We start from the raw sequence: 22,411 nt of genomic DNA on the forward strand, positions 1-22,411 counted from the left end.
CTTCCGCGAAGAGTGCTCCCCTCCCCCACCTGCCCCTCCCCCCCGCGCTGGCTTTTTTTTTTTTTTTTTTTTTTTTAGATCCAGTGAGAGGAACTTGAAAGGGGGGTTGTGTAATGTACCTTTTCCAATCCCGGGCTGTATATGGAGATTTGGGATTCTTTAAACCGGCGCTACCTGGATTTTATTAAAAAGCGGGGAGCTCGGCGGGAGGAAAGCTGGCTTTTCCGGGGGCTGCGGGAGCCGGGCCGCGGGAGGGCGGAGGAGTTGGCGCGCGGAGCGCTCGGCCCGGGGAGCGGTTTTCGACCAAAAAAAGGAAAGGCGGGCAAAAAGTGTGAGGAGGCTGCGGGTGGCGGAGGGGCGCAGCGGCCGCGGGATGGCGGGCAGCACGGGCGCCTAGCCGCGCCGGGAGCCGGGGCCGCCACCGGAGTCGCCGTCGCCAGAGCCCGGAGCCGGGAGCCCCGCCGCGCCAGGTACGCCGCCGGGTCGCCCGCCCGCCCCTGGCCGGGCGCGATGGTCTCCAAACTTCTCCAGCAAGTCTTCCACCCCACCTCACCCTCGGGGTGTGCCGGGGGATCCCTGCGGCTTTCCTGTCCTCGAGAATGGAATAGGGGACCAGGGCCAGTGAGGCGGGGGCGCGCTGGGTGGGTTGAAGGAGAGCCGCTCTTCCTTGGGCTCCTACTTGAGCCCCCAGCCCTGCTCCAGCCCTGCTCCAGCCCTGCTCCAGCCCGCCCAGCCCGCCTAGCCCAGCCCCGGGGCATCGGTTCTCTTCTCGGTTCCCTTCTGGCGGCGGGGGAACCCGGACTCCGAGACGTTTTCGATTATAGGCTGTTTTTAATTAAAATCCGGAATTCAGCCATTTTAACTACATTTAAGAGGGGGAGAAAGTAGGGAGAACGCGGCGGAGCTCGCAGATGGCCGAGCCAGCTTCTCTGCCAGAACGAGGGTGTTCCGGGGGGCTCCACCTCGACTTCCCCCAAGTGGGGCGCCGGGGCATGACCTGAAGTGCTGGCTTTTAAAATAAAGCTACATAGAGAACATTTTTTAAAAATCACGGGAAGCTCATCGCCTCCTTAAGACATGTATCTTAGGATGTGGCGATCTTAGATTTTTCCAAAGTAAACGCGGATCTGGTAACCAGAGCCTAATGGGAGAGAGCGAGGGAGGGAGGAAGGAAGGGAATAGGAGGTAGTTGTAACCAAAATCGGGTTAAAATGAGCATCTCTAGCAAAGTTACGGAGGAAGGCTGGAAGAAGCCGCCGGGGGGTGGGGTGGGGGCTGGCGGGCAAGGGTCCGCAGCTCGCGGTGCGGGGTGCCGGGCGGGCACCCGGGAGTCGGTGGCTTTGGCGTGATCGGCAGCTCTAGGAGTGCCCCGGCCTCCCGGATTCAGGAATCCAAGCTGCTGCGGGCAGAGACTGAGAGCGAGGACAGGGTTGGCTCCAAGACCCCCCTCCCGCCCCCGGGGGAGTCGGCAACCGACAAATCTTTTAAACAAACAGCTTTAAACTGGAACTACAGAGGGATTTACCCAACGCTGGGGGAGGCGCCCCTCGGTGCGATGGTTTTCTTTGTAGGTTATTTTGGGGTTGGGGGAATCTAGAGTAGGAGCGAGACCCTTGAGCCCCTTCCCTCCTCCTTGACGCCCCCCAAATCCCCCGCGCCAGGCCACGTCTTCGGGCCGCAGGATTCCCAGGCCAGGGCGTTGGAAAATGAAACCAAAGCTTGTTTGGAAGGATTCTTTTCAGTCCTCAGGCGAGAATGCCACGTCTCGGGTCCGCGGACTCAGACTCCGCGACTCGCACTGGCCCGAGGGGGACGGCGAGGCTCTTTAAAAATAATAAACCCGCTTTGCACCCTCTCTCCCGAAAAATCCACGACTTTGGCGCCTCGGGACGAACTGAGAGAAACCAAACTCAGAAAAGGAAAGCGAGGGCCCCCAAAGGTTAAATATTAAACTTTCCCGATCAGATAGTGACACAGTGTTAGACATTTCGAACTGCTCTTGGAAAGGTTTCACGGTTAGAAACCCCGGAGCGTGTGACGCCCAGGAATCAAACACACTTCGGAGGTTTGTATTTGCGCGGTCCGGGCGCGGCTCAGGGGCCTTCCGCAGTTTCTGGAGGCCCCGAGAACCGCCAAGGCAGAGTCGGGCTGGGGCGCAGCGTGCCACTTGCCACGTTCCGACTCGCGGCCCCGGGAGCCTGAAGCCACCAGCGGAAAGAACATGAATTTTTACTTTTTATGGAAAAAGGGCTACTCCCGATTTTATTTCTGGCCACCAGATCTGCAGCTCCCGACCCCGAACGATAAAACGACTTTCTGAAACCTGTTTATTTTTTTTCTTCCCCTTTTTTCCTTTCTCCCCTCTGTTTCTTCCGCGGCCCGTCTCCTCTCCCCGGCAAGACGCCGAGTGCGCCGCTTCGCGCAGCTCCGCCTGTCCGCCCGGAGGAGCCCCACCGCCGGCCGCCTGTGCGCCCCGGGCCGCGGGCCCGCCGCCGAGCGCAAGCCCCGCTGGCCGCCGCCGCCATGCATGCCGCGGAGCCCCCGCCGCCCGAGGACTCTGGGACTACGCCGAGGCCGAACTTTTAGGTCCTGCTGAGCGAGGCCCGCGGGCCGGGTGGGGGGTTGGCCGCGGCACTCCCGCGGAGGATGGATGGCCGAGACTTCGGGCCTCCGCGGTCCGTGCACGGCCCCCCGCCGCCGCTGTTGTCCGGCTTGGCGATGGACAGCCATCGCGTGGGCGCGGCCACGGCAGGACGCCTGCCCGCCTCGGGCTTGCCGGGCCCGCTGCCGCCCGGGAAGTACATGGCCGGCCTCAACCTCCACCCGCACCCGGGTAAGTGCCCTGCGCCGTGCTCGCCCCTGCTTGTACTCCCGGGATTCGGGGAAGGGAGGCCAGGGAAACTCTGTTGGGCCTGTTCTCGGGCGTTTCGCGACGGGGGTTGGGGCACTATCCTCTCTCCCGGCGGATTCATGGAGGTGCAGGCAGTTTCAGCTTCCGAGGCGGGGAGACCCTGGGACTGGGGCGAGGCCATCCCGGAGGCGCCGGTGGAGGGGTACGTGGCTCGGCTGCCTCTTCCGGCGCACCGGGTTCTCCCAAGGCTCCCTTCTCCGCCACAATTGAAGCCGCCGGAGATGAGCTCAATTCCCGAATCCCTGTGGCTGAGGCTGGGCCGGAGTTTTCAAATCTGGGCAAGAGAAGAACAAACCAGTCCCACACCCTTTTGAGACATCTGTTCCCAAAGCTCGAATCCATTTCTTGGCAAACGCCCTTGCCGGCTCCGGTGGGCTCCGGGTTCCGTTCCTAGCTCTTCCACTCGCGCGTTCCGGGGTCTCCGGCCAGCCGTGAGCGCCTGAGCGTTAGGGGAGAACGGAGAATCCAGACCTGGGACCTTGGCCTGCGGCGGGTGGGCAGCTGTCCTCGGGAGACCCTTCGTCCTCCAGAAGGAGAACGGCAGTCTTGGGACTCACACCCGGGTAGGAGGGTAGCGACCGTGGCCCCGGGGACCGCTTGTACCCCGGCGGGAAGGCACGCGCGCGAGGGGCACGCAGAAATTGGGCCGCTGCCACCCCGAAGCTGGGGGAAGGAAGCGGCGCGGGAGCCGATCGGGCTGGGCTGGCGCGGCGGAGGGAAACTCTTGAGTCTGACATTCAGCCTTGGAAGGAGGTGGCCGAGAAGGCCTGGCCTCCGTGGTCCTTTCCCGAGAGGGGCTGCCCAGGCTCCGTGGGGACGGCGCCGGGGAAGGGGAAGGTTGCTCCGGCCGGCCGCGGCCGCTCCAGTCGGGCGCGGTGGGAAGGCAGTTGCGGAGCCCTCCAGACCAGCCGCCGGCCTCTGCACCAGACCGGGTCCTTCCTCCCGGCTGCCTCTGGCCTCTGTGCCCGGCGTCCCCCGCTTTGAGTTTTGGAAAATTCATCTCTCCCACTCCAAAGTGTAGTCTAGGGCGCATGTGATTTCTTGGGGAGCCCCCGACGCTCTCCTCGGCCTTGGGTTCTTGGAGGGGACACCTTCGGGCGCTGCGCTGCCTTGGCCTTGCCACACCGACCCTGCCCGCTCTGCCGCGCTCGCCGTTTTTGCTTATCTCTTCGGGTTTTCTCCTGTAACTTTTCAGGAACCGGAGTCCTGGGACTCAGCGGGACAAAGGGCCTTTGTGAGACGCCGGGCGGGGGAGGGGCGGCGCGGGGGCCGGGAGCGCGGAGATCCCAGCCGGCGGGGTGCGAGGACCACGTCGCTGCTCCAGGGCGAGAATGTCCCCTGAGAGCTGGAGGCTGCATTCCGCCTCCGGGGGCTGCGAGGTGAGCAAGGGAAGGGCCCCTCGGGAGGAAGGGTAGGGGGCGGCCCTGGGGTACAAAGCGCCGCTTGGGCCGTCCCCTTTTGTATTCCTGCAGAGGCCGCGGTAATTTTTGTTTGCGTGGCGTTCGAGCTCATCGGGTCTTCCAGGCCTGCCCGGGGTGGTAGCACGGGGTCCGCGGCCTGGGAATCGGACCCTGGTCTTCCCTGCTGGCAGGGCCCTCGCTCGCCTTCCGAAAGTCAGGGTTAGGGCGCTGCGGACATCCCGTCTCAGGTCTGGCTGCGCCTGGCAGAGGCCAAACGACCTCCTCCGAAGCAGTGAAAACAGCCCCTGCTCCTGCGGCGCCGACCGCACCGCAGCGGCCCGACGGCCCAGCGCCCATTAGGCGGATGGGGAGGCTGAGGCGGGAGAAGGGAAGCGACCTAGGGGGAGGCGGGCAGGAACGGGAACCAGTGGGAGGCGGCCGCAGAGGCCTGTCTCGCGCCTCCGCGTCGGGCGCTGCCGGACTCCTGCGTGCTCGGAGGCTGAGGTCACCGAGGAAACAGCAGGCGGCTCAGGCATCAGCGCCCGGGGAGGGAAGGCCCCGGGCCGCTTCTGGGGCGGGGGCTGGCCGCCCCCTCCAGGCATGGCCTCCCGGGGACCTCGGACCCCAGGTCGACGCCCAGAACAGGGCCCCGTGTGCATCCCATGAGCCGGGCACTGGGGAGCTGCTCCCCATCACTGCTTGGGTGCGGCTGGGTTTACAAATTCCTCAGCGCAGGGCCCCTCCCCTCTTTTTATGGGGTGCAGGTGCTAAATTTTCTCTTTCAACACCCTCGCTTTCTTGGCTGTCAGCTTCTTAGGTCGGGCCAGCTTTATCTGCCCCATCTATGTTTATTTTTGTACCGGGAGGCCCAGAGAGGCTGAGCCATTTGCCCTGGGTCCCTCAGCGAGGCAGAGTTACCCCTGGACTCTAGTGTGGGTGGGGTCCTGGTGACGCCCCCGACCCGGGGCAGAGGGAGCTGCCCCAGGAGGGCTCACAGTGTGGGGGTCGCTGGCCACCCTGGGGGCTGGCACCCCACCCAGGTAGGTGCGGGCAGGAAGGTTTCTGTGAGTCGGGGGAGGGAGGGCTCCCAAGGAGCTGCCTTCTGCTTCCGGGGTCAGGGCCAAAGGACTCGGCCCTTGCCTCTGCAGAAGCAGGGGTGGGAGGCGAAATCAGGAATAACTGGTATTTGGGGTAAAGGGTGGTGCTTACCTTTCCCGTAACCTTGAGTATGGTTGTATTTGTGGTCCCTGCATGTTCAGCGGTTGTTAAGACGGACAAGCCAGTGACAATTACCTGATGTGCTTGCCTCTCTGCTCTGCGGTTGGGAGACTGGGACTCAGTCCTCGGTTGCAATGAGAGAGCTGGTAGCTGAATTTCGTGCTTGGACATTGATTCCTGCTGCCCTCACACCCTGGGCTGCCCCTGGGGGCATGTGAATGGGGAGCGGGGACCAAGGGTCTGGGGGGAGGTCTCGCACTCTGGGCTGGGCCAGGGACAATAGGGGGCCCCGGCTTTCTCCAGGGTCTCTCGGCTCCATCTGTGGAATCCAGCCGCACAGCCTGCTGGGATTGATTTGAAAAGGTTAGTCGGGTGTGAGCTGGCGGGCGGAGCGGCGCGATCCCAGAGATAAGCGCGATTTGCCGGGTGCTTCGTCCTCCGGCCTGGGGGAGGCTCTGGAATCTGGAAGGGCCCCCGGGCTCCCTGGCCCTCCGAGCCTGCTAGTTCTGTAGCACTTTCCCTCCTGGCTTGTGCACGTACTCGGCACACGGTTTCCAAGTGCCTCTTGTGTGCCAGGCACTGCTCTGGCCCTGGGGATCCAGCAGGGACCAAACAGACAGACAGGCAGACAGACACATCTTGTGCGGGGCAGGCAGTAAACACTGACTAGGGAAGGAAATCGTTTTAAACGGAGATACAGGCCTTGGAGGACGGCAGATACCGAGGGTGTGTTCCGGCCGCAGTGGGGAGGGCCCCTGAGCCTGAGAATGCTGGCTGGGGGTGGGGGGTTGGGACCTGTAATGAGGTCTTGGAATTTCAAGCTGTGAGGCACGAGAAGGCAGTGGAGGGTTTAAATGGAGGGAGTGACTCAGGCGGAGGGACGCTTTACACAGGGGTCCCCAACCGCCAGGGGGCCATGGGACTGGCCCGGGGCTGGGGTACCGGCTGGGGCTCTTAGGAACCGGCCGCACAGCAGGAGGTGAGCGTGAATGTAACACATTCGAATCATCCGGAACCCACCCCACCCCCTGCCCCACCCTGTCCTGGAAAAATTGTCTTCCACGAAACCGGCCCTGGTGCCAAAAAGGTTGGGGACTGCTGTTTACACAACTGGTCTGGACTCTTAAAAAATGTTAGTGGCGTGCAAGACAAAGGAAGGCCAAGAATTGTTGCTGATTACAAGAGGGGAAAAAAAGTGACAGCAGAAGGCAGGAGATGGCCTTTGATTGGGTCTTGGATCAGGGAAGAAATTGCTCTAAAGGATATCACGGGGCAATGGGTGAAATCGGAATATGGACTGTAGATTAGCTGATGGGAGCGAATCAATATTAAGCTTCATGAAGCTGGTCACTGTATCTTGCTTATGTAAGAGAACCGCCCTTGCTCCCAGGGAGGGGAGCCCTGGAGTGTTGAGCAGGGGCGTGCTGTCTGCAGCACACTCCGGAAAGGCTCGCGAGGAGGAAGGAGGAGAGAGCGGGGATTTACGGGCTCCGTGGGAGACAGGGATGCCTCAGGTGACACCGAACAGCACGCAGGACAGGACCGCTGTTCACGGTCGCCGGACCTCGGGAAGGTCCCTCGGAAGTTCGTTGTCCTGTTTTAAACTTTTTTTCTGAGTCTGACATTATTTCACAGGAAGCCTTTAACAAAAGGCGTGTGCGGTGCTGGCTGGAGGGGACTGGTGGGTGGGGAGAGGGGCAGGTGATGGCCCGCGGCCCGGAGGCTTTAGGGAGGTGATGTCACCGGGAGGGGAGGCTGCAGGTGGCCGGCGCGAAGTGCCGTGTGGGGGCTGGGCTGCTTAGAGATGTGGAGGGTCGGAGGAGGAGGAGGAGGAGGCCAGCGCCTGGGTTTTTGGGAAGGGCTGCTTGTGGAGCTGTGGGGAGGCCCGGACCTGGGCAGGGGGGGGGGCGACGGGCGTTCCTGATGTGGCCAGCTTGATGTGCCCTTGGCTTCTGGCTTGGACCCATCTGCAGCCTGATCTCATTTACCTCCCACCTGGTCACACGTGGCCTTGTCTTCTACCCGGACCCCAGCCCCCTCGCTGGAGCATCCCTGTGCTTTACTTCCCGGTCCAGCCTTTGAGAGGCTCTGTGGGAGCTGCCGCCAGCCCGCCCGGTCCCCAGGGGCTGCTGGGACTCCTGGCCAGTGGTCAGCTCACCACCTGCCCCCAGAGGCCTGGCGTCTGACTGGAGGGTGTCAAGCCACGAGGTGGGAGCGACCAGAGCTCCCCACATCTTCGCAGGCTACAGACGCCCCTACTCCCTCATCCAGGACTCCTCCCTGAGCTCCCAGAAGTGGTGCACCCTCAGCCCGGATCCAAAAACCCGCTTCACGTGTGCTCGCGCACGATTCTCTGCATCCCGGGCTTCCTGAGATCAGCTGAGGTCCCCACGCAGCAGAGCCCAGACAGACGGGGCGGCCTGGAGGCCGAGGTCAGAACGCGGGGTTCAGGCCTGGCTGTGTGTCGGTCCTCGAAAAGCCTCGACGTTCTTCTCTGTAAAATGGGCCAGTGAGTGGTACTGAATTCATTCGATCGTTGTGCAGTTGGAATAAGCGAGTGCAGGCAGCTGCCTAGCCGTTTTAGTCCTCTGCAGAAGTGACAGCAGAAGCCATTGTGGTCACTACGGTGATCATTAACTTCTGACGCGGGTGCTTTGCTTTTGTCCAGATGTCCCCGAGGCACTGTAGACTCCAGGGTCCGTGTGTGTGTCGCAGCTATACTGTAAAATGCTTCAATCATGAGCATTTGGTTCGTTGAATTTTCACAAAATGAACCCACCCTCGTGCCCACCGTCCAGCTCAGGATCAGGACTTCGCCGCGCCTGGAGGGCCCCCAGCGCGCTCTCCCAGTTACCGTCCACCCCGCCCCCACTGTCATCTTATTTCTGTTGCCATAGTTGTGCCTGTTTGAGAGCTTCCTTGTCAGTAGAGTCCTATCATTGCACGTGATGTTTGCGAGGTTCACCCGCATGGTGTGTGGTGTTGGTGGATTTCTTGTTGCTGTTCAGTATTGACCACACGTTTGACCACTTGTCTGCAGGGGGACTTTTTGGTTGTTTCTAGAGTTTGCTAAAAAGAGAACTGCTCTGGACGTGGCCTTTCGGGGTGCGTATGTACACGTTCCTCTGGATATGTGTCTGGTACCAGAGCATGGAGCTGCTCGGCCACGGGTTCCCTGCAGGGTCAGCTGGGCGGTGGGACCGCCATGCCGCCCTCCCTGCCCCACTCCGGTGGCTCCCTGGCTTGGCCGACATGTGATGTCGTCAGTTTCTGTAAATTCTGTTCTCATTGGTGAGTTTGTAGTGGTATCTGATGGTGTGTGCATTTTTAAACGTTTTTTCCTCACTTATTTTTGTAAGCCTTTCTGAGACGTCCTTTGTATACCGTAAAGTCCACCCATTGAAAATGTTCAGTTCTGCTTTATGCTTCATATAAAGTTTAGAAGGAAAATCATAACATCATTTAAAAAACCGAGCAGCGCGCCCTGGCCGGCGAGGCCTCGTTGGTTGGAGGGTCGTCCAGTGAACCAAAAAGCCGCAGGCTGTTTCTCGTCAGGGAACGTGCCTGGGTTATGGGTTCGATCCTCAGTGTTTCCCGCATCACATGGTCTTTCCCTCCCTTCCCCTCTCTCTGAAACCGACAAGCACGTCCTCCAGTGAGGATTAAAAACAGAAAGTCACGTAGCCTTGCAGGAGTTCTGAAGAAAGCCACTAACTCCCTGCCTCATGTCTCCAGTCTGAATTCCTACTTTTTAAAAAACTCTTGGCTCGCTCTTTTGGCTTTTTCATCCATCTTTCTAAGGAGTAACCTGCGTCCGCTGCTCATTGTATTTTGGCTTTTGGGATTTTCTGTTGCCTTTGTACGGAAGGCGAGAATTTTGCAGAGATGGCCTGAGTCTGGGTCACGAGTCTCCCTTTTGTTAGTGGGAGGCCGAAGGCAGGTTTCTCTGCTGCTTGTACCTTGGTTTTCTTGCCTGTAAAATGGGGGGATAATAAGGGTATCTACTTCATGGGATTGTTGAGAGGATTAAAAAATAGTTATACATGTAAAGCATTTAGAATAACATCAAGTAGGATAAGCACTTAGTAAATATTATTATACCCCCGTGTGTACTTCCTCTGTCTGCCAAATATACGTGAAATACCGTTTAAGCTAGTTGTGTTTTTATGGCTTTAGCTTTGTGCATATTGTTTACATTTGAGCCAAGTGGTATAATAAAGTTTATTTCTTAATTTCCTGTAGTTATTAGTTGCCTCTTTTTCTTTTATTTGCCGGTATTTTTAAGTTTCTCTCTTCCAGTCTCTTGGTGCACTTTTCACTTGCTCGCCTTCTACTGAATGAGCTTCCTCTCTCTTTTCCTGGAGACGTCTTTCCTGGCATTCCCCGCCTTCCCGCTCTGGCCTGGCTCTCCTGGAGCTGGGGCCTGCGGGAGGGCCGCCACCCTCCCAACTCCCTTTGCCTGTTGTCTTAGATCTGTTTCCTCATTCCCATGCCTGCCTTTTTCCTGCTTTACCTTCTGTTTTGGTGGAGCACATCCTGCAGTAGCTTTCTGTGAAAGTATGCCTGACATGCCTTTATTCTACCATCAGACTTGACTGGCATTTTGGAAATAATTTTCCCTTGGTATTTTGAAATAATTGCAACATCGCCTTCTAAATTCCAGTGTAACTTTTGAGGAGTGTTGGTGCTATTTTGATTCTTGATCTTTGTGTGTGCACTTTCTTTCAACTTTTTCCAAATGCTTAAAGTCTTCTGGACACACGTCAGAGTTAGGAACATGGGCTCTGAAGTTTCCATACATGCTGCGCGCTCACTGGCTGTGCGGCCTTGGACATGTAACCTCTCCCTGTGTGCTTTGGTTTTCTCTTTTGTGAAACGGATAATGGGGCTTACCTTTTATGGTTTGGGCGAGGACTAAAGAGTTTATAAGTATGTAAATACCTGGGACGTCACTTGGCGCAAAGTCAGCCTCCTGGATGTTATTACTGTTGTTACTCTTTTCTTGCTGGTGTTACGAAATTCCACGGTGACCGCGCCTCATTCTGGGACGTGTGGATGTTCCCTTCGGGTGCTCCGCAAGCCAGGTCACTCTGGAAGTACAGCCTTCAGTCTGAAAAGTTTTTGAATTACTGTGAATTTCGTGAGTCTTTTCTAATCCCCGTCCCAGCCTTCTGGCGGTTCGCTTCAGCGCTATCAGCGCACACCCTCCTGAACTGATTGTCTCCTTTTGTTTTCTGCCTCTTTGTGCTTCTGCTTTCTAGCTGAGACCTCAACTTGTGTTCTTCTAACCGTGCAGATTAATTTTTAATTAGGTGTCATGTTATTAATTTCAAGGAACTTTCTTATAGTCTGGATACTTTTTTTTTTTAAATTGAATTTATTGAGGTGACATTAGTTATAATAACATGCTATGGGTTTCAGGAATACAATTCTATAATACATAAGCTATAGTCTCTTTTTTAATAGCATTCTGTTCTTGTTTTAGACACACATTCATTCTCATCACTTGGAGGATAGTCATTGTATTTTTTTTGCTGGAGTTTCCTACTCTCATGCCTTGTTTATCTTCTTGTGGATCTTGTTTTTCTTTCTCGCTCATCTTTCAGGTTGGGGACTCCGCAGTGTCTAGTGATGGAGTCTGTGCTGTCGCTTTATGTTTAAGAAAAGCGCTAACAAGCTGGTGGGACTCATGGCGAGGGGCTGGTGGGCCGTGTGGAACCCCCTGAATGTGCCCCCCATTCCTTTCTGACTCTGTGTCCCCCATTTCCTGACTTCAGGGATTTGTTTATTTACCTATTTATTTTTAATCCTCCCATTTCCTGCCTCCAGGGAGTGAGTTCGTTTATTTATAATCCTCACCTGAGGACAGACTTACTGATTTTAGAGAGAAGGGAAGAGAGGGAGACAGAGAGAAACATTGATCGGTGGCCTGTCCTACGTGCCCCGATCAGGGGCTGAACCCCCCAGGGACTGAACTGAAACCTCGGCCTGTGCCCTGACTGGCCCTTGAACCCACGACCTTTCAGCCTAGGAGCCGGGAGAGGACACTCCAGCCCAGGGCCACCTGCCTGTGGGGAGCTTAACCCTGGCCCTGCCCAGAGCCGAGCGGAGACAGAGGCTGGCGCTCGGACCCCGAGTTCTGCCAGTGCCCCCGAGCCTGGGGGTCGAGCCCAGGATCCACAGGGGGTTCCCCCGCGTCCCTGACAAGGCTTGCGGGTGGCCCTCCATTCGCCCCCGGTCCTGGCCCCCCAGTCTTGGGCGGGCGAGTCTCAGGGCCGCCACTGCGTGGGTGGCGTGCGTGGCTCCCTGCTCTGAGCTTAGGCTCTGGTGCGTGTCCCCCCCCCACCCTGCAAGCTGTGCACCCCTCGCTTCCCTGCTCTCCCGCCTGCACAGAGCTGTGCAGGTTGCCTCCTTTTCGTTCCTCTCTGGTTTTGTTTCCTCTCCTTGTTAAACCCCATTACTCTTATTTTCATGAGGTTCTGGCTTTTGGAAAAAGGTTTGTCCTGATAGAGGCTCTGCGCCCCCAGCCCTTTGGGGCCAGCGCCTGGGGGCGTCCGCCTCCCTGGCCTGGAGGCTGGGGCTCCTGGAGGCCCGCCCTGCACGCAGCCCCTTCCTCCTGGCCCAGGCCTCCCTTACGGGGAGGAGCGCCTCTGCGGGGAAACCCTCCGTAATTGCTGTAGAATTGAGATGCCTGAGGCCCTGGGGTGGATTCATTTGCATATCACTGAGGTGTCTCCATCGGGCTGTGGCCTTGACCGTCCCGGAGGCCCTGGGATTCCCTTTATTTAGATCCGAGCACCCACTCGGTGGGCTGGGCCCCTGGTTGGGGGCAAGGGAAAGCCCCCTGGCAGAGCGAGCCTGAGTTCCAGAACGGGGAGGGGCCGGGCTTCAACCCAGGCTGCCCTCCTCAGGCCGTGGCCTCGGGTAGGATGCAAAAGGATGCTGAGGGACGCCAGCTGCGATCTGGTCCCCTTGCGGGGTGGGAGCCCTGGCTGAGTGCAGGAGCCGGAGCCGGAGGGCAGCAAGGGGTGGGGAGTCTGGGCTGGCCTCCCGCTTCCTTCAGGCCAGCCCCCAGGCTCCGCGGGATCCCTCCCGGACCGGGTGGGGCCGCCGGTGGGGCTGGCCTGGTGGCTCGGTGGCTCCTGCAGCCCCTGGGCCTCTGCGTGGCTCGGAGGAGCCTCTGCACTTCTAGCCTCTCAGCCACCTCAGTCACGTCTGCCGCACAGATGGGAGTGTGGGGACGGTGGCCAAGCCATAGCACCAAGATTGTGCAGGGTAAGGCACCCCTATCTCCTGCCCCTTACCCGTACTCTCCTCCGGGAGAAGGGGTGGCCATGATGCGAAGCCCATGGGTGGCCCCGGTCTCCACCTCTGTCTTTCCCTGCTGCCTTCATTTTACTTCAGGGGAGAGTAAGGCCCAGAGAGGGCGTGTTCCCTTCCCTGGGTCACACAGCGGGCAGGCGAGGGCCTGGGAGAGGGACCTGGGAGAAGCCGGGGCCAGGGAGAGGCGTGGCCCTGGTAGGGAGTGTTCTTTCTCTTTTTCCCTTTCTTGGCTCATTTTAATTTGTTTATGAGTTTGGCTTCTTGCAAATTTTGCCAACCTGAGATTTCCATGAAAATTACTCTAAATGTATTATTTACTGTGCTTGTGTTTGGATTTCCCCTCCCCCATCCATTGCTCTCTATTTATATTTTGAAAAGGTTTTATTTATTTATTTTCAGAGAGAGGGGAAGGGAGAGAAAAACGGAGAGAAACATCCATGCGTGGTTGCCTCTCACGTGCCCCCATCTGGGAGCCTGGCCCGCAACCCAGGCATGTGCCCTGACTGGAATCGAACCGGCAACCTTTTGGTCCGCAGGCCGGCGCTCAGTCCACTGAGCCACAGCATCCAGGGCTGACCTCTTTTTCAGGGATTTTTTATTGAGGTTTGAGATTACACTGGGACAGAAGCACAGAGCATAAATATACAGCGCAGTTATTTTTTTCACAAACTAAACCCACCCGTGTAACCATCAATCAGGTTGAAAAGGAAACCCAGACGCCCATCCGCCACTCCCCGCAACCCCCACTCCCCGCCCCACCCCGCCCTGCCCCGGGGTGACCCCTGTCCCCACCTGTTTGTATACTTCACGTCGGTGGGGGCATGCTCTGCATTCTTGTGTGAGGTCCTGAGATTCCCCTGCGTGGTTGTGGTTCTCTTTGCTGAAGGTGTTCCGTTGTATGATATGGTCCCAATTTGTTTATCCAGCTGTTGATGGACCATTGGGTTGATGTCCGACTTTGGCCATTATTAGCGGGAAGATTCCGGAAATGCGGCGTGGACGGAACCTACGAGGGCCTGGATTCCGCAGAGCTCCGAGTGGGTGTGCTAATTTACACTCCCGCTGGCTGTGTCTGAATACGGCCCCTCTTTCCTTTTTGACCCGTGAACCCTTCCAGGGGGTGTGCTGCAGCTTTAACCTACACTTCCTCCCTGGTTTCGGAGGCTGAGTGCCTTGCCATTTGGGCATTTTCATTTGCGGGCCATTGATACGTTGAGTCGTCTGTCTCTTCCGTATCCGCTTGCGGGAATTCTCTGTTTACTGTGGATACCAGCCCTTCCTTGGGGACGGAGTACCGCACAGGTGTTTCTCCACGCGGTGGTTCACCTTCCCTTTCCCTACTGGTGTCGTGTGACGGATAGCTAAGGAAGGCAAACGTAATCCGGCACGGCAGTCTTATCTTTACGCCTAGTGCTGTTTCCGTGGTCGTGAAGCACCCTTCGCCCGCCCTTAGGCCCTGAAGGTGTTTTCCGGTAGAGGCTCTTTCTTGCTTTGCCTTTCACGGGTAGACCTGTTGTTCACCTGCAGTTGATTTCTGGTGGGGTGTGACGGAGGCGGGCCCGTGCATGGGTTTTCCCGGGTGGAGATCCAGGCCGAGCAGCAGCGCTTGTTCCAGAACCACCCATTCGTTGCCCTGTGTGCCCGTGGACCTGCTTCTGGACGTCCAGTCCCAGGTAGCCTGGGTGATCCTGCGCCCACGCCCAGCTGGTGCGTTATTGGAGGTGTGGACGCTGCGGTATTTGATAGCACATGTCCTCACGCCCTGTTCTTCGTCCCAAGGTTGCCTGGGCTATTCTTGGTCTTTTGCGTCTACATTACTTTTTTTTTTTAAACTTGTAAAATACACATAACAGAAATTTGCCATTTAAAGCATTTTTAGGTGTACGGTTCCAGGGCATGTGGTACCTTCATCTTGTTGTGTAATCATCAATTCTGTCCCCATGAAACAATTACCCCCCGCCCCTGGCACCCCTTTCTACTTCCTGTCTCTAGGAACCTGACTCCCTGAGGCCCCCGCGTGATGGGGTCACGCGGTGTCTGTCCCCCTGGGATCTGGCTGGGGTTGCATGGAGTCTTCATCAACGACGCCGGCAGCCCTGAGCGTCCTAGCATGTCGGTGCCCATAGGTCTGGGGATTCCCTTGGGAAGGACCCCCAGTCCTGGGTCTGCACCTTCCTGGGCCTTCATCGGCTCTGCAGATGGGCTTTGCAAATGCTGGGGGTGGGTTTCCTCTGTCCTCACCCTCCTGCCTTCCGCCCCGTCCCCCACCACGAAAAGGAACGGGTGTTGATTTGATAGGTGAAAACGACAGCATCCTGTTTGGATAGTTCCCGTAACACTAACAGCAGCTTCACTTGCGGCTGACAAATAACATTGTATTAGCTTGAAGCATACAAAGTAGTGAGTGGACGCTATGTAACATACGAAATGATCACCGCAGTGAGCCTGGCACCCACCTGACGCCTTCCATTACAACAGGACCCACTCTGGTCCCTGTGGGCGCCTTGAAGCCCTCAACCTGCCCCACGCTGGCCGGGAGGCGCGGCCCCGGGAAAGGGCCCCCTCCCTCCGTCCTCAGCCCAGCTGATCCTGGCCTCGCCCCTCCCCCACCACGAATAGTAACTGAGCCTCTGCGTATTGTGTGGGGCACCGCTGGCGGAAGCCCATATTGTCATGCAGGTGTCTGCAACAGGGGCCAATCTGGCGCCCCTCCCAGGTTTGTAAATAAAGCTTTATTGGCGCGAGGGCCAGTCCCCTCAGTACTGTCTGGGGCTGCGGTGGGCCTGTGGCCCCAGGAGTGTTTATGACCTGGTCCTCTCACGACAAAGCTCGTCCGTGGGCGGAGAGGGACGGTGAGCCCAGGCACAGTAAAGAAGGGGCCCGTGTGAGAGGTGTGATAGCGCTAAGCACCATGGAGGAAAGTCACCCTGGGAAGGGCAGGTGGGGGCTGGCCGGCGAGGCCTCGTTCGACTGGTGTCACCTGAGCGGCTGGAGAAGGGAGCGAGGGGCATCCAGATGGCCTCCCCATCTGGAGGGAGGAACGGAGTCCAGGCTGCTGCGCCGGCCCGCCCAGCCCGGGCCCCTGGCTGTTTACCAGACCTTTGTGTCCCGCATGATGTCATTGAGGCCTCGCCCGCCCCACCAGCGAGGCCGCCAGGTACCTGTGATAGAATCAGCTTCCAGGAAGGTCCCCGGCAAACTCTGTTGCTGCAGAGGCAAGATTCCGCCGGCCGCTGAGGGGCCTCAGCGTCGCCTTCTGTGGGGGCCGGCCAGCAGGTGGCACAGCACAGCCCCTTGGGGTGGACCTGGGTGGCTCATTCCCCAGCCCCAGCGCCCAGGAGCTCTGCCTCACTGGGAGGGAGGGAGAGAGGGAGGGAGGGAGGGAGGGGGCAAGGGGGCAAGGGGAGGGGTCTCGTCTGGATTTGAACTCTGCCTTGGGGTGACCGTGGCCAGCCTCTGAGTCCGCGGACCCCTTCCAGTGTCCTGGGTGTCTCTGAGGGCGGCAGTGATGGCTGGTCCCTGCTAGCTTTCCGAGGAGCTTGCTGTGGCTGTTGGCAGAGGAGGGGTGGGAGGGGCTGGGGTGTTGGCGGGTCCCAGTCGGGGGGGCGGCGGCAGGGGACCCTGCTTGCTCAGTGCAGCGGAAGTTGGGGTGGGGCTGAGCTGGCTGTGCCCAGCGCCCTGCTGCTGACCCTCCTCCAGGCCTCTGGCTGGCTGGGTGTCCCTTTCTTGCCCCTGGGGCTGCCTTCCCCTCTCACTCGGCCCCTAAGGCCAGGGAAGGAGGAGACCATTCTCTCAGCACCTTGCACTGGGTGGGGGTGGGGGTGGGGGGGGAGGCGGCGCTTATCTTGCTCAGGGTCTGAGAGCCTGGGAGTGGGATCGTGGGCCCAGACTCGGCGTGGCCGGTTCCTCGTAGCGCTAGCTGAGCACCGTGGCCGCTCAGGCTCGGTGGCCCGGACAACCTCTCGGGGCCTCAGTGTCTCTTAGCCTGTAGAGGGGGGTGACCAGAGCCCCTCAGTGCCAGGGCTGTGGGAGGGCGCGCCAGGAGGGGAAGGGGCCAGCCTGGAACCCCCGGGCCCCCGGGACCTATTACTCAGGGACGTGTTGCTTGGGGACCCGGCAGCGCGGCCGGTCCACTGACCAGGTCCAGCCGCCGAGGCTGGATTTGGAGGCGGAGAGTAGATCTCGTCCCTTGCTTTTAAAAAAGATCCAGGTGGAATTCACATAATGTGCAATGACCTATGGGAAAGTGTGCATTTCAGTGGCATTTAGTGCATTTCTAATGGGCACCCACCAGCTCTCACTGGTTTCGGAGTGAAGATTTTTTCTTAATTTTTTTAAAAAAAAGATTTTACTTATCTTTAGAGAGGAGAAAGGAAGGAGAAAGAGAGGGAGAGAAACATCCCCGTGTGTTTGCCTCTGGTGCATCCCCCACTGCGGACCTGGCCCGCAGCCCAGGCCCGTGCCCTGCCTGGGAATCGAACCGGCGACCTCTTGGTTCGCAGGCCGGCACTCAGTCCACTGAGCCACGCCAGCCGGGGCCTGAAGTGGACCTTTTATTTTGCAAGGCCGGAGTAGGGTAGAGGAGCAAGTGGTCCGGCTTGGCCTTAAGCAGCGGCTCTGCCCCTCCAAGCCCCAGGTTCTGTAACGGTAAGTAATGAGAGCAACCGTAACAAGGACAGCCGACCTTGTGTGGCACTTTGTGAAAGCGGTTTAAAAATATGGACCCATCCACCCGTGGGGGCGGGTGCTGCTCCCCTCCCCGCTGCGGCCTGGGGACGGGAGGGAGCTCGCCCGAGTCGCAGGCCGGCGGGCGTCGGCCTGAGGGTTGTGTCTGTCTCGTCCCCCGGGACTCCTGTCCAGTCCCTCCGCGCGGGGACAGCCTGGCTTGTGGCCCCCGGACCCAGACCCCACGCCCGTTTCCCACAGGGAGGAGCCTTCCGCCCAGAGTGTGGCTAAATTAAGTCTAAATTCATTAAAATTTAATAAAATTCAAGATGCAGTTCCTCCGTGTCACGAGCCACGTGTCAAGTGCTCCGTCTCCACAAGTGGCCGGTGGCTGCCGTGGCTGCGGTGTCCAGGGCGGATCTGGGACAGGTGTCGGACGCCGTCGGTGACGGGACCGGTGGGTGTCGTTCTGTGACGGTCCCCCGTCTGTTCAGGGTGGCAGGCAGGGCGGCGGGGAGGCTCCGCCAGGGCCCCCCGGAGGCCCAAGGGTGACCCCCACGGGGGGGGGCGCGGGGCCCAGCCCGGCCCTGGGCCCTGTGACTGTGGGTGTCGGCGGCCCTCTGTGCCCCATGGAAGCCTGAGCGGCGACCTGGGAAGGTGACGGTCGAGCACGCACAGGCGTCGGTGCCTTGAGGGGCTGGGTCCGTGTTGGCCAACGGTGATGGCCGAGCGTGGGCCACAGTGCGGCTCCGGTCTCCACCGTCGTCAGTCCTCGCTCCCAAGGCGTCGGGTGAGATACTCATGTGGCACCGAGGCCTGTAGTCACGGGGGCGGCTGGGACCCAGGGTGGGCCAGGCCTTCAGCTCAGCTCGCAGTGGGACTGAGGGAGACCCCTCCCACCCCAGGCCATGCTGGAGGATTTGATTGGCTCTCCCTGTAGCCTGGAGGTCCATGCTCTACTTGGTGAACCCAGGGGGCCAGTGCCGGGTCCCTGCGTGGGGGCACGCCTAGAATGTCAGGGGAGTGCCAGGCATGCTGGTGACACGGGCTGGGGGCGGCTGCCCCTGCTTTGCCCCAGGAGACCAGCCAGGAGGGCCCGTGGGGCACGTGGTATCCTTGCGGTTTGGGGCCGGTCCTCTCCTGGTGCTGCCCACCTGCCCTCGTTCTGTGAAGTCAGAAACAGCGCTCACGTGCTCAGCCCAGAGGCTGACCCCAGCTGCAGGCCAGGACGTGGCGGGGACAAGGGCTCCAGCCCCCTCCCGCAGGGGGGCGACTGGCTCGCTTGTCAGGGGGACAGAGCTCTACCTCGAAGCTGTCCTAGGTGGAATGTTGTCCCACGGGGCTGGGATCCCATGGCCCGAGGACGCACGGGGAAGGCCCCGAGGGGAAAAGAGCGAGGAGGGGCCAAGAAGGAGCGCTGGGGGCTGGCGCCCGAGGGCCAGGTGGCCAGGGAGGCAGGCACCCGGCAACCCCACGGTTGTCTCACTGGTATTTGAGGGCCATCACTTGGCCGCTTGAGGAGGATCATTTGGGGAGGGACAGGGGCAGTGAGGTTGTGCAAATAGAGGCGGCCGTCACGCTTGCTGTCCGGGGGGGTAGGGAGCTGGGGCGCCGCTGAGCCCCTGTGGTGGGCTCCTGCCGTTGGCAGCATCCGGGCCTGGGGTGCCGCGGGGCGGGTTTCGCAAGCCCGGCTTCCGCACGGCCCGAGGCAGGAAGAGCGGGCGGCTGATGCAAGCCCTGTGCAGACCTCCACTGCCGGCTTCCGGAGCCCTGCACCCGCCCGCCCGTGAGGAGGAAGCCCGGCCCGGCGGGGCCCAGAGGCCCTGATGCCCCTGCTTGGACCGCATGGGGGGACCGACCGGCCACCGCGGCCCTGGGTCCCCAGGCCTCGGCGCTGGAGTCCGGTGAGGGGCCCGCCGGGGCTGGGCTGCCGTCTGGGGCCCCGGACCCGAGCGGGTGGTGACGGCGCCTGCGTCCTCCCGTCCCCCCGCCTGCGGCTGCCCGCACCCCGGGGACCCGGGTGGAGGCCCTGCCCCTCGCAGCCTCAGTTTCCCTCTGTGCACCCCGAAGGGATTGTGGGTGGAGCTTTCGGGGCCCGGGGCCCCCCTGAGAGGTGGTGCCTGAGCATCTGTAGTGCTCAGGCCCTGCCCCCGGGGCTGCTGGGACCCGCAGGTGGGGTGGGGCTCTGTGGGCCACGCGGGGGCCTCCTGGGCACTGAAGTGCCATGTCCTCGCTGCGCCCCTGGCAGGCACTTCCCTTCCGGCTGGCACAAGCAGCGCCCGCCCCACCGGGACTCAGAGAGGCCGCCCGAGGGTGCACGTGGGAAGCCCTTAGCTGGGATGGCCAGAGCTGGCCCCCGCTGGGTGCCTGGGGACGCCCGTGCCCGGCTCCTCGTGCCAGCCTCTGCCTCTCCTCCCGAGGGCGTTCAGAGGACCCCAGTCACCTGCCTGGTGCTTTCAGTGAACGGATGCTGCCTGCATTTGTTATTGATAGTGGTGGTGGTGTTGAGTGCGGGCCTCCTCCTTCATTGTATTTCTCAAGGGAGGCATTATCCCCATTTTCCTGATGAGCAAACTGAGGCCAGGTAAGGGAAGCCCCTTGCCCCAGTCTTGCAGTCTCCCTCTGTCAGGGCACCAGGAGGCCTGCCGGGGTCTCCCCGGAGGTTGGGGGGCAGCGCCGTGGGGGGCGGGAAGTGGGAGGCATCTCTGCGTGTGAGCCCGGCCCAACGGGGCGTGGGGGTGGCGGGCGCTCGTCCTGCCAAGCGGCAGCCACCTCAGCCCCCCTTCGAGGGACCCTGGGGGGGTCCTGGTCCTGCTCTTTGAGGGACGACCCCTGGACCGGGCTTGGCCAGGCCGCCGTCATCCCGGGGTCGGCCGCGGGCGTGCACGGAGTCACCGCTCACGGGCAGGGATGAGCCCTGTCCCGTCTCCGCGCCTCAGCGTGCTCGTCCATTAAATGGGTGCCGGGGGCCGGCCGAGGACGTGGGGCGCCTAGGCCTGTGCGGGGCTCCCGTGGGGCTCCCGTGGGGCCCTCGGGGAGGCCACTGTCCAACTCGTGGGTGTCCTCCCTGGTCCAGGAGCCCGGAGCAGCAGTAGGGGTTCAGGCCATGAGTCCCCCTCTGCCTCCCCACTGCATGGCCTTGGGGGTCTCGGCCCCGCACTGAGCCTCGGCTCTGTGGTCTGTAGCTGGGAGGGCTGTGCCCCTGGGGGCTCGGGGTGGGCACTGTGCTTGGGGCGAGGGTCTGCTTGAGCCAACCCAGGCCTGTCGTCCAGAGGCCAAGGGCCCGGTCGGGGTGAGGTGGGCGGGGGGTCGGCGGCCGTGGCGTGGTGGCGGCCTGACAGCCCCCTCTCTCCACAGGCGAGGCCTTCTTGGGCAGCTTCGTGGCCAGCGGGATGGGGCCCTCGGCCTCGTCCCATGGGAGCCCGGTGCCCCTGCCCTCTGACCTCTCCTTCCGCTCCCCCACGCCCAGCAACCTGCCCATGGTGCAGCTGTGGGCCGCCCACGCCCACGAAGGTAAGGAGGTGCCGGGCGGGCGGGCCGAGGGCCGCTGACCCCCGCGCTCCCCTCCCCCTCTGCGCGGCCCCTCCCCACTGGGGCTCGGCCGTGTCCCTGCGCGTCCCTGTTCTTCTCGTCACTGTCATAGGGCCTTTGCAGGAGCCGTTCTCCAGCTTGCAGCCCCCCACCCGCCCCACTGGCTGTCTCTGTCCACCCTTCAGGGCGCAGCCCGCCCCGCCCCCACTGCCTCTCCGCTGTGAGGGCCGACGGGTCCGGGTGTTCATTTGTGAAGTGGTCAGTTTGCTCCCCAAGCGAGCTCTGAGGCAGGGCCGAGTGTGTCCCGCTGGCCTGTCCCCGGCGCAGGCGGCTCAGTAATACTTGCGGGGGCCGTGGGGCCAGGGCCACCAGGCTCTCCTGCGGCAGCTGGGCGGCGACGCCCTAAACCTGGGGTCCTGCTGGGCAGGAGCGCATCCTGCATCCCCGCGTCCGCTCTGCCGGTGCGGGGACGGGACTGGGGGCCGCTGTGCCCTCCCCCACCTCTGGCTCTGTGCCTTTCGGGTGCTGGGCGCCAGCTCCCTTCTCCGGCCTCCTCAGTGTCCTGTGGGGCTCCTGGTCCTGGAAGACTGGGGTCCCGGGATCGGCCACGTCAGGCTCTGCGCGCAGAGGCTCGCCGAGCGCTGCTGCCGCGGTCCCCCATCGTCCCCCCGGGTGGGGGCAGGTCCTGACTTGGAGCCTGGAATGCTGGCGGGGGTCCCACTGAGCCCACCTTAGCCCCGCAGGGAGGGGCCCACGGAGCAGGGGCTGCTGTCCCCGGTGCCGCTCTGCCGTCAGCCCTCTGCCCTCCCCGACCCTCCCATGTTTTTGCTGACGAGCACCCATGGCAGTAACGATAGCAAACAAAAGGCGCTTACCACGTCCCGGGCGCTGCAAGTTGGAACTCCCTTTACCCTCAGAACAAGCCAGGAGGTGAGGGCATCGCGCCCATTTTGCAGATGAGAGGATGGAGGGGCTTGGTAGCTACTGTTTCAGCGATTGAAGGAGATAATGTGTACTGGGTAGTCTCGATTATTTAATGATTGTTGTTAATGTCATTATCAGATGGCGATATGGGAGAAGCCATGGGCTCGGTGTGGCCAGGGACAGCCCTGCGCCCCGGGCCCGGGGGACCAAGTGCCTCAGGGATGTGGTCCTGCGGCCCTATGGGACGCCCGGTCCAGGCTGGGTGTCAGGACCCCCTACCTGCCCATGCCCCGCGCCCACCTGCCCGGCCGCCTGGGCCCCGCCGAGCAGCTCTTGACCCTCCCTCTCCATGTGTCCTCCCAGGCGTCTTGTTTCCCCCTTGGGGGCTCCTTTCCTGTCTCTTCTGTCCCGCGAGGCCCCGAACCTGGGCGTCGCTTGC

General features: G+C 61.0%; 1 protein-coding gene across 1 annotated transcript in view; it reads left to right on the forward strand.

Moving 5' to 3' along the window:
* The first annotated feature begins 2,445 nt into the window (after positions 1–2,445).
* TNRC18 (trinucleotide repeat containing 18) overlaps positions 2,446–22,411 on the forward strand; it is a 71,402-nt gene continuing 51,436 nt past the window's right edge. The window contains exons 1-2 of the mRNA XM_054571810.1: positions 2,446–2,833; positions 20,875–21,030. Of these exons, the coding sequence (XP_054427785.1) occupies positions 2,647–2,833; positions 20,875–21,030 (343 nt within the window). The 5' untranslated portion in view covers positions 2,446–2,646. The remainder of the gene's footprint in view (positions 2,834–20,874; positions 21,031–22,411) is intronic.

Source organism: Pteronotus mesoamericanus, unplaced genomic scaffold (assembly GCF_021234165.1).
Source record: "Pteronotus mesoamericanus isolate MK-2021 breed Mesoamerican mustached bat unplaced genomic scaffold, CSHL_Meso_final contig_1, whole genome shotgun sequence".
Lineage (NCBI taxonomy): Eukaryota > Metazoa > Chordata > Mammalia > Chiroptera > Mormoopidae > Pteronotus > Pteronotus mesoamericanus.